Below are 12081 nucleotides of genomic sequence, written 5' to 3'. Positions count from 1 at the left end.
GATTTTGCAGGGGGGGATTTGGGGGGTAAGGGACCCCCGTGTTCAGCGGCGGTATAGCGGCGTTTTAGCAGGGGCAAACATGCCCCTGCTAATTATAAGAGAATCAGCGAGATTTATTCTCGCTTCAGATTCTCTTTAAAGGGAACATGAGGTGAGAGTGATATGGAGTCTGTCCTGTTTATTTCATATTAAACAATACAAGTTCCCAGGCAGTCTTGCGGATCTCTTTGGCTGTAGTAGTGTCTGAATCACACCCCTGAAACAAGCATATGGCTAATCCATTCAGTCTGAAGTCAGATCATCTGATCTGCATATTGTTCAGGGTATATGGCCCTAAAGTATTAGAAGCCTATATCAGAGTCATATATCATGTTTGTGATTCAGACTCTACTACAGCCAGCAGGACAGCCAAGAAATTTGCATCGTTTTAAATGAAAATAAATTATTCAGCCCCCATATCCTTCTCACCTCAGGTACCCTTTAACCACTTGAGGACCACAGTGTTAAATCACACTAAAGACCAACTTATTTTTCAGTATATAGGCCACTGCAGCTTTAAGGCCTCGCTGCAGGGCCGCACAACTCAGCACACAAGTGATCCCCCCCCACCTTTTCTGCCCACCAACAGAGCTTTCTGTTGGTGGGGTCTGATCCCTGCCAGGATGTTTATTTATTTATTTTTTAAGCAAAATCGAAGAAATGCACAACCCCAAAGTAGTAATCAATGGATGTGCCACGGCAAGCTCAGTCACCACTCGAATTCTGGTAGGAAGAAAATGACGCCGGCACCAACCAATAGCTCTGTCATATAGTACATATAGCACAGACAGCGACGTTTCAGAGCGATGGACTAGCTCCTTTATCAAGCCATGGCAGTCTCATTATAGTACATTCAAACATCAGTTTATATACTACATCACATTATGAATACGCACGTCACTGCCTACACCGGCTGATCACGTGGGAGAACCCACCAACCAGACGGCATTATATCTTCCTATATGGCAACGGCACCAGTCGTGGCGCGTTGCCATAGAGATGTTAAATGCTCAAAGGGGCTGCAGGTACGGGTATGAGTAGCAGACACATCAGCAAAACAGCGTGAACAGCGCTGATGCATCAAAGCAGAACCAGGCCTAATGCACCGAGTAAATGAACTTATACCTCTCAGTATGACAGTTAATCTTACATATTGCCTATCAAATGACAGGGGACCAAGGGATCATATAAAAGGTGATTGTGTGTTTATGAGCTGATAATCTAACCTTAAATATTTGAGTTGTTTCTCCTACATAAAAGGCCACATGGGCATTTCAAAATATAGATCACATATTGTGAATCGCAATTGTATATCCCCTTAATATTAAACCTTGTGCCTGACCTTGGATGTGTAAAGTAGTTACTTCTGATTACAGAGTTTCAGTGCACACAGTTTAGGCAGGGCCAGGGTACATCCCTCTTCTAGATCCCTCTGGGGGCCTGACAAGTGTCCTCAGCAGATCGTTCAGAAATAGCCTTATCAGTCTGCCGACAGCGCGTGCACACGCGCATACTGTCGGCTAAAGACTGCCCAGCAGGATGGTCCGGCGGACCCGTCGTTGCATTTGGTAGTGCGTGTGTATGCACCTTTAGAGTAGGGGCCCTTTTATAAGAAAACAATGGAGGGTTGTGGAGCTCAGGGATCATAGGAAGTGACTGGGCAAGAGAAGACCAATGTTTTTTAATTATACGTGCCACATCCTTACTAATGACACTATAATGTGTCACAAAAGGAATACAATTTCCAGCACTTCCCCTAGGTCCCGGAGTTGTACACGCTGCCGCTCTGTGCGCCTCTGCAACCAGGCAGTCAGGATATTGTCTGTCCAAGAACTTCTCGGACATTTCATTGAATCTAAATTCCCGCTTGGCGCGGAGCGGTCGTCTAAAGGTTAAAGCCCAAACTTAAACAAAACCGAAGGAGGCCAGTTCTCCAACTTAGCATTTTTATTATTATTATTAATTTAGCAAGAGCCAACATATTCTGTGGCACTGTACAATGTAAGAAACAAAAATAGGGTACAAAATAATGCAGACAATGGTGTACACCAATATGTAAAATACAGAATTGGTACAAAGGGCTCCCTACGCTGGACTTTTCATTTAGTTTGGCACTGTTATTAGCCTGAGGAAGCGGGCTCAGACCCGCGAAACGCATTGCCTGTGCTATCTCTAATAAAATCTTTTGCACCATAAAGATTTTTCATCATTGAGGTAAGCTACCTCATTTTTTTTTTATCAATTTTAAACTGTTTTTAAACGCTTTTATTACACACCAGGGCACATCTTTAAACCATTTTGTGTTCCTCACGTGGTAGCGACGGGCTGGCTGTTCCCTGGCTGCTATCAGCATTCTGTCTCTCTCCGCAACAGCTGATTTATAACTCAGTTCACACACTTCAGAGTCATGTTTTTGCAGGCTTCTCACATGTAGCTATAAAGTAACTAAATAGACAACAACACGGTTCACACACTTCAGAGCCGTGTTGTTGTTTATTTAGTTACTTTATAGCTACATGTGAGAAGCCTGCAATAGCACAGCTGTAAAGTGTGTGAGCCGAGTTATAAATCAGCTGTGGCAGAGAGAGAAACAAGGCTGGTAGCAGTAAGGGAAGAGCAGGTATTAGCCAACCCGTCACTACTCCGTCATTAATGATGCAGATCAGCTGTGTAGAAGAGTAAAATTGGTGTTAGGAGCTTTTTTTTTTTTAACACAAGCTCTATGGAGACATTTATACTGTCCCTATTAAATTACTGATGGTAGGGATAATGAAACAGCATAATTTTCTCCATAGAACCCCTTTAAATACGGTAATTCTCCAGCTTGGATAACTTTTCAGGATTGCCCCTTTTCCCCAACATGTACCGTAATTATCTTTCATTTCTATGTCTTTTATGTACCATTATGTACCATTGCCACCATCCTAGGCTTCTGAGGAAGTCAGGTGATGCTGGTCAGGCAGGAGATGGTGATACTAGTTTCTGAAGACCAGATTTATATACTGTCCTGGGCCATGCTTTCAATTTGCAAGGGTTTTGGATATGAGTTGCTTTTCTCACTATGGGCTTGATTCACTAAAAGGTGATAACTCATATCATGGCCGTTTTCGCTTGCGTTTGCGTGCAAAATTGCGGGTTTTAGCGTGCAAATGCGAATTTTCACGCAAAAATGATTTCGTTTGCACGCGCAAATTCGCGATCGCACACAAACGCGAATGCGCGCGAAAATGGCCGTGATATGAGTTATTACCTTTTAGGGAATCAAGCTCTATGTGCGCTTGAGGCTGACTTTACAATGAAATTAAAATTTGGTGTCTTCTGTCAACCTACATATTGAAACGCATGGTACCTCATTGTCATTCATTAGTAATGCAGGAGTAATGTGTGTGTTGTCTGATAGCCACTGGTGTAGCTGAAGAGCTTGGGGTCCTAGTGTTAGTTTTGCATGGGGCCCCAAGCACTTTATTACTACTAATCACTGCACATATAGAGGTATTCCTTATGGTGTGTACACACTTGAAAGATATTAATCTTTCAAGTGTGTAGACACCATAAGGAATACCTCTATATGTGCAGTGATTAGTAGTAATAAAGTGCTTGGGGCCCCATGCAGATCTTAAGGCTCATACACACATCAGACCATAGTCTTTGGAAAATGAAAGATCGCAGACCAATTTTACCCCCTTCCATGTAGTATGAGAGCCATACCTACACAGTCTAGTCTATGGAGCTGAACTCCCCATCAGATAGAAATCTTTGCAAGATGCTGCACACAAAGATGCTGTACAGACACAAAAGATCAGTATCTGCAAAAGATCTGTTCCTGCCAAAGATCCGTTCCTGCAAAATGCATTCATAGTCTATGATATCTGCAGATCCTCATACACACCTTGTTTAACTGACATTCATCTGCAGATCAGATCCACCAGGATGGATTTTCAGATATGCAGATGATTGTCTGATCTGCATATCAGCTCAATAGAATAGACTGTGTTCAGCTCAACAGAATAGACTGGGTAGAGTATGGCTTTCATACTACATGGAAGGGGGTAAAATTAGTCTGATATCTTTCATTAATCTTTCAAGTGTGTACACACCATTAGCAGCATAGCACCAGTTAAAAGCTTATAAGATGGATTAAGGAGGGCCCTTTATGGGCCCCTCTAGTCCAGGGGCCCTGGTACAGTCACAACCTATGCAACTACTACTGCTACACCACTGCTGGTTGCGTACAAATCGGCTTTTACAGCATCATTTATGAAGGAATCTGACGCACCATGAAGCTAACATATCAATGTGAATGGACCCATTGTGGGACCATTGCAGTGTATTGCTGTGCTATTATAACTTATGTTATGCCTGGTACCCATGATGCAGTTTTCCTGTCAGATTGATGGGAATTTTCCCATCATTCGATAATTTCCAACATGGCCAATCTGCTTCAAATCAAGAAAAGGATCGATGTTGTGCAGTACTGATCTCAATGTGTGGTGTGTGGGAAAAATGAGTACAATTTTTCATGCATACAAGTGTGGACCCACTTTTATTGCAGGCTATTAGATGTGTATATTATGAAATGCTTGTTTGGAAGGGAATAATGTTCAATACTTAATCACTGAGGTGGAGATGAGGGGGCACACATATTGGATGCTTTATATTGCCACATTATGTGGTACAGGGGTTGAAAACTTGCTACAGTGGTTTGCAAAAGTATTTGGCCCCCTTGAAGTTTTCCACATTTTTGTCATCTTACTGCCACAAATCTGAATCAGTTTTATTGGAATTCCACGTAATAGACCAATGCAAAGTGGTGTACACGTGAGAAGTGGAACGAAAACCATACATGATTCCAAACAAACATTTTTTACAAATAAATAACTGCAAAGTGGAATGTGCGTAATTATTCGGCCCCCTTTGGTCTGAGTGCAGTCAGTTGCCGATAGACATTGCCTGATGAGTGCTAATGACTAAATAGAGTGCACCTGTGTGTAATCTAATGTCAGTACAAATACAGCTGCTCTGTGATGGCCTCAGAGGTTGTCTAAGAGAATCTTGGGAGCAACAACACCCTGAAGTCCAAAGAACACACCAAACAGGTCAGGGATAACGTTATTGAGAAATTTAAAGCAGGCTTAGGCTATAAAAAGATTTCCAAAGCCTTGAACATTTCACGGAGCACTGTTCAAGCGATCATTCAGAAATGGAAGGAGTATGGCACAACTGTAAACCTACCAAGACAATTCCGTCCACCTAACCTCACAGGCCGAACAAGGAGAGCGCTGATCAGAAATGCAGTCAAGAGGCCCATGGTGACTCTGGGCGAGCTGCAGAGGTCTACAGCTCAGGTGGGGGAATCTGTCCATAGGACAACTATTAGTCGTGCACTGCACAAAGTTGGCCTTTATGGAAGAGTGGCAAGAAGAAATCCATTGTTAACAGAAAAGCATAAGAAGTCTCGTTTACAGTTTGCCACAAGCCATGTGGGGGACACAGCAACAGGGCCGGTTTAAGCAACAATGGGGCCCCAGGGCAAAATAAACCTGGGGGCCCCCCCAACAGATACCCCAGAACAAAAATCGGCATTAAGGGACTTTTTTTGCAGCTGGTATAGTCAGGGTGTGAAGTCCCAATCGGTCGGAGCTCCACATTCTGGCTATCTCAGCCTGCATGGGGGACAAGGGGTTAAAAAGTTTCAGGAGGGGGGACCCCACATAATTTAAAAAAAAAAAAAAAATCGCACACGCTAAACATAAAAAAAATTGGGAAAATAGGAAAAAATGCCAGGGATCTTCATACAGCCATATTGCGGCTGTATAGCGATCCCTGGCCAAAGCGCTGCGGCTGTGTATGGACCCCCTGGAAACACCGTCAGGAAATTTATTGCGCTTTCGTTTGATGCATGTAAAATTACACTACCATTAGGTTTGCAACTAAAACTGACATTTACCGCATTTAAAAGTATACTTTTTTCCTTTAAAACTTTAAAATCGATTTTCTCAAAAACTATAAGGTCTTTTTGAAAAATTGTTTTTTCCTTTTATTTCTAATGATCTCCTTAACATATCCTGCAAATATAGAGTTTCTAGCATTTAAGGTGGATTTGCTATTAACCATTAAAGTCGGCAGGTTTTTAAATGTGTATTTTTTTTTCCTTTGAAACTTTAAAATTGATTTTCTCAAAAACTATAAGGCCGATTTGAAAAAAAATTTTTTCCTCTTGTAGCCACTGGGGGCCCCTACAAGCTCTGGGGTCCTGGGGCAGCTGCCTCCTTTGCCTTAATGGTAGCGCCGGCCCTGCACAGCAAACATGTGGAAGAAGGTGCTCTGGTCAGATGAGACCAAAATGGAACTTTTTGGCCAAAATGCAAACCGCTATGTGTGGCGGAAAACTAACACTGCACATCACTCTGAACACACCATCCCCACTGTCAAATATGGTGGTGGCAGCAGCTCTGGGGGTGCTTCTCTTCAGCAGGGACAGGGAAGCTGGTGAGAGTTGATAGGAAGATGGATGGAGCCAAATACAGGGCAATCTTGGAAGAAAACCTCTTGGAGTCTGCAGAAGACTTGAGACTGGGGTGGAGATTCACCTTCCAGCAGGACAATGACCCTAAGCATAAAGCCAGGGCAACAGTGGAATGGTTTAAAGCAGTAGGACCAGCCATACTATTCCAGGGAAAAAAAACACATATATAAGTAGATAAATACTTGATCTACTTACATAACACGTGTTTTGTACTGTCCACGTTTTGATTTCAGTGAATGTTATATAGTAAATGACGAGAATTCTGTTCCTGGTGGGGGCCATGTCTTTTGCCCACAGTAAAGGCTAACTCGTGATGTCATTTCTGCCCTTTACTTTTTTCCTTGTCTCCTCCAATCGCTGAGTCACCTCAGCCTTGCTTGTAAACACAAGTGATTAGGGGATCAGGTTTCAGATAAGCAGCAGGCAGGGAAATAAAGGGAAGAGGAGGAATATATTATAGATAAAAAAGAACCCCCAGCATACAATTCTTTGGCACTGACTACTAAAGAGCCAGTGCTCCTAAGGTATATGATAACTCCAAATCATAACAGCAGAAAATGTTTTGAAAGTTTTGAATGCAGGATTAGCATCTTTATCACTTAATACACTCAGACCAGTTGCTGTTGAAATTTGATTTTTATGGTGACGATACCGCTTTAAAACAAAACATATCCATGTGTTAGAATGGCCCAGCCAAAGTCCAGATCTAAATCCAATCGAGAAGCTGTGGCATGATCTGAAAACTGCTGTTCACAAACACTGTCCATCTAATCTGACTGAGCTGGAGCTGTTTTGCAAAGAAGAATGGGCAAGGATTTCAGTCTCTAGATGTGCAAAGCTGGTAGAGACATACCCTAAAAGACTGGCAGCTGTAATTGCAGCAAAAGGTGGTTCTACAAATTATTGACTCTGGGGGCCGAATAATTACGCACACCCCACTTTGCATTTATTTTATTTTTTTAAATGTTTGGAATCATGTATGATTTTCGTTCCACTTCTCACGTGTGCGCCACTTTGTATTGGTCTTTCACGTGGAATTCCAATAAAATTGATTCATGTTTGTGGCAGTAATATGACAAAATGTGGAAAACTTCAAGGGGGCCGAATATTTTTGCAAACCAATATATATTGTTTTATTTTTGCTACTGTTGAATCTTGACGGCAAACAACTGTGTAGACTTTTTTTATGTATGTGCTGTGTATATACATATCCATGTAATAGGTGTAGAAAGACGGAGTAATATTCATAAAAAGAAAGCAAGAAATGTGTTTTTCTATAGATTTTAATCTGCATTTTTTTCTGACAGAAATGGGCCTAGAACACGAGGACACTTTCGAGCATGACACTCAACTTGATAACAGCATTTCATTTTTGAAGTCTTTGACTGAGAATAAAGGAAACAATGAACCATCATTTGGTAATGTTGGCATAAATGTAAAATGTGTAGATCTTTGTTTGTGCAATATATTTTATTTACATTATATTTATTTACATTATTTGCATACAGTGTGCAAAACAGGAAACGTGTGAAGGAAAGTGTCCACTTTTGTTGTCACCACTTGTATTTCTAATGGCCCACCAACATGGCCCACTAACACTAGCGAATGACAAAGAAATCTGAGCAAACTAGAGATGGCTGGCATTGCCTAATTCAGAGTGCAATACAATTCCATCCCAACCATCAATATTTTTGAATTGGATCCTGACTAGATCAGAATTTCGACTTTTCGTATTGAAGTCTATTGCACCAAATTTGTGCTTTACTTGCAGAGCCCACAAATGCACATTCACCGCCAAATTTTCTTCCCATGTGTGGAAACGTCAACATTTTTTTTTTCCACTTTTTAAGAAAATCAACATTTTCATTAGAATTCCCATGATTCAACAGGTTTTCCTCAGTTGGTGAAACGTTAAAAATTTTAGGAGCTATTACAAATTAATAAAAAAAAATAAAAAAATTAAAATAGACAGTGCGGACTCTCTCCTTCAAACACTTTGGGCTCTATTCACAAATCATTTTCCGCATGCGGAAATGCACTTGCGGTAAATTCCCGACTGAAATGAGACCATCTTAACATTCACAAAATTGCACGCATTAATTATCTGCATGCATAAAAAAATGCGGTAAAAGTCCGCAAAAGTCGGTAGTTCCCTCAAAAAAATCAAAATTCACAAAAAAGGGGGCGCCTTATTTCTGACTTAACTACCGAATTTTTTATCACCTACTACTACTTGGTGATATATTTCGCTTCCCATTGACTTAAATGGAGTCTGGAGCCTTGAGTGCTGTGTTTGCTGAACTTTAATTTTTTTTTTTTGGACAAGTCTTTTTTATGCCACTTCTTTCCTCATGGTTTCCGCATGTTAACTATGTAATTACGCATGTTTCCCAAATTTTTTTACACATTGTTCCCGCATGCGGGAAACATGCGGAACATTTTTAGTGAATGTGGAAAAAATGCGGAAATTATCACTGGCAGTAATATAGCGGTAACAAATCTCTTACCGCATGTGTGATTGTGAATAGAGCCCTTTGAATCCCTTATCCCCCATGAAGGTTGGTATTCCCCATTGAATCTAGATCAATACAACTGTGGGGCTGCTCCCTGTCCCTGACTAACACCGACCCACGCTCTCCATGAGCTTTGGGGCACTCTGCAAAAGCTGAGCACCTAATCCTCCACCTCACTTACAGAGCACTTCTATCCAATATTATGGGCATTGGGCTCATCCATACCAGTGTTGCCAACTCACCCCTTTAATTACTGACACATATGAATTATACAGGTTTTGTGGCTAGGTAGATGCAGTTAAGGCACTGATTATGTGCAAGTAGCCCCAGAACCTGTATAAGTTAGATGTGTCAGTAATTAAAGGGATGAGTTGGCAACACTGATCCATACCTGGGGCTCAAAGAAGTGGAAGTCACTTCCACCCTGGAGTGACTTACTGTGAAACCTAGAAGTCCCCTTTAGTAACAAGAGGATCTCTAGTTGTTCAGGAAAGGAGTGGTCCATCAGGTAGAACACATTCCTCTCAGTCCATCCTAAAGACAGGCATGGATCTGGCCCTCCAGGCCTGGAGTTTGACACCTGTGCTGTAAATAAACAAAAATGTGCCTCCTTAACCACTTGAGGACCACAGTGCTAAATCCCTCTAAAGACTAGGCCTTTTTTAAAATAAAATGGCCACTGCAGCTTTAAGGCCAAGCTGCAGGGCCGCACAACACAGCACACGAGTGATTTCACCCCCCCCCCCCCCTTTTCTCCCCACCAACAGAGCTCTCTGTTGGTGAGGTCTGATTGCCCCCCAGTTGTTTGTTTGTTTTTTAACAAATATTTATTTGTATTTATTTTTATAAAAAATGTCTTTTTTAATTCATTTTTTCCCTCTCCCTAAAGCCAATCACGGCGATCGGCTGTCATAAGCTTCTGCCTATGAGAGCTTATCGCTGTCACACAGCTGTCTCCAGTACAGCGCTGCTGCTGATCGCAGCGCTGTGCTGGCGATTACGCCGTCCAACAGTCTCCCGCTCGGAGACTGAAGACGGGGCGGAGCTCCGCCCCCCGAGAAGGAGATGCGCACCCTGCGCGCGATCTTCTTCAGTAGCCGGCTCCAGAACCTTGGCATTAGGCGGTCCTGGGGCTGCCGCCACATTCACGCAAATTGGCGTGATGCGGTTGTTAGGTAGTTAAAACAGAAGGTATTTGCGATTATTCAGGTTGAAGTGGGCATATGATGTCTACCATAATGAAGTGAGCGTATGATGTCTCCCACATATGATCACTCTAACCTGAATAAACGCTTTAAGAAAGCACATTTATTTTGCATAGCGTTTTAGTTAGAGGGTTAGTGGTCAATTTTAGTCCTTTACACACTCCTAGGAGTTTTGGTTCACCATGAGCTTGTTGAGCAATCTGTAAATAAACAAGTAACTTAAAGTGAATCCAAGGTGAGAGTTATATGGAGGCTGTCATATTTATTTCCTTTTAAGTAATACTAGTTGCCTGGCTGTCCTGCTGATCCTCTGCCATAGACCCTGAACAAGCATGCAGCAGATCAGGTGTTTCTGACAATATTGTCACATTTTGACAAGATTAGCTGCATGCTTGTTTCTGGTGTACTTCAGACGCTACTGCAGCCAAATAAATCAGAAGGGCTGCCAGGCAACTGGTATTGTTTAAAAGGAAACAAATATGGCAGCCTCCATATCACTCTCACCTGGGGTTCACTATAAGGATAGTTGTGCTCTGAAGACAGCCAAAGAATGAATAGATCTGTTGTGCACATATGGGGAGCTCCCTAATGTCATGCACATGCTGTACAAAGTGGTCTCACGTTGGACTATTGGACAGTGTGTGCATGGCTTTTCCTGTAATTCATGAAGCAGCTTAGGCCCCTTTTGTATGGCATGCAGGCACCTCACTAAATGTACAGAAATTGATTTGAGAAAATCACAGGTACTTACATACTAATGCTTGCAGTTTGCCAGTAGAGTTCATTTTGTGACTTTGCAGCTGTGTATCAAAACTCTGATTGCTCAAACTATATTGCAAATAGCTAGTATTATGCTTACATTGACCCTGCAGTGCATTTTGTAAAATAACAATTAAGGCCTCTATTCCATGGACAGCTGTACTGTATGCTCAGAAAGCAGTTACCCGCAGCAGTGAGCAGTTATCAAGCAGCAGCAAGCAGTTACCAGGCAGCAGTGAGAGTTTGAGAGGCATTTCACTGCCTATCAACTGTCTGTGGAAAAGAGGCCTTAATTGGTCCATTTTCAAGCTGCACACATTTGCATACACAATGTGCATAATCCTGCATAGGCTCAATAATTTGCACCTCATTGACCATCCCTAGTGATCACTAAAGTAAAAATGCAGTGACATTTGACTGTGCTTATTTGACACATTCAGTCAGATGTGGAACATTTTCTGTGTTTTTAACTTTCTGTCCATCTGTTTCTATGAAGTGAAAATAGAAAATGTTGCATATGTATCTCGATTATTAAATCACCCTCTGGGTACTAGTCAGTTTCTACATAGACCACATTAGTATTATTATATTTGTAAGAGTTAGTTAAACTTACTTTCCTTTTTAACACTTTAGGAATTGATAATCCTGTATTTTCACCTGATGAGGACCACAATTTTGCCATGAAATTTACTCCATGGTCGCACAACGAAGACGATGTGGTCCCATCCCAAAGAGCACAAGTAGAAATACCGTATTCTCCAAACAATTTCAGAAGACTCGCACCATTCCGCATCAGCACTAGATCAGTTGACTCCTTCTTGATAGCAGATGGTGGAGAGGAGCGTCCCAAGTTTTTCCTTCCAGAATCAACGAATATGTAATGTATGCACTGATTTAGTTTTTTTGTTTAGAGTGTTTAAGTGAGATGTTTATCAGAGATATCTACATGGCAAGACTAAAACCTACATTATATGAATAATAGCACTTATGAAAAATACTGTATAGATGCATCTACATAAACATGACCTATCTAGATAAA

General features: G+C 41.7%; 1 protein-coding gene across 2 annotated transcripts in view; it reads left to right on the top strand.

The window, feature by feature from the left end:
• The window catches only part of SLC9A3 (solute carrier family 9 member A3), a 178622-nt gene that overhangs the window by 163352 nt on the left and 3189 nt on the right, over nucleotides 1-12081 (top strand). For both annotated transcript variants that reach the window (XM_068236599.1, XM_068236598.1), the window contains exons 15-16: nucleotides 7873-7983; nucleotides 11676-11924. In XM_068236599.1, coding sequence (XP_068092700.1) covers nucleotides 7873-7983; nucleotides 11676-11923 — 359 coding nt within the window. In that variant the 3' untranslated portion in view covers nucleotide 11924. The remainder of the gene's footprint in view (nucleotides 1-7872; nucleotides 7984-11675; nucleotides 11925-12081) is intronic.

This window comes from Hyperolius riggenbachi, chromosome 5, assembly GCF_040937935.1.
Source record: "Hyperolius riggenbachi isolate aHypRig1 chromosome 5, aHypRig1.pri, whole genome shotgun sequence".
NCBI classification, from domain to species: Eukaryota; Metazoa; Chordata; class Amphibia; order Anura; family Hyperoliidae; genus Hyperolius; species Hyperolius riggenbachi.
This window is presented reverse-complemented; position numbering and strand designations above follow the sequence as displayed.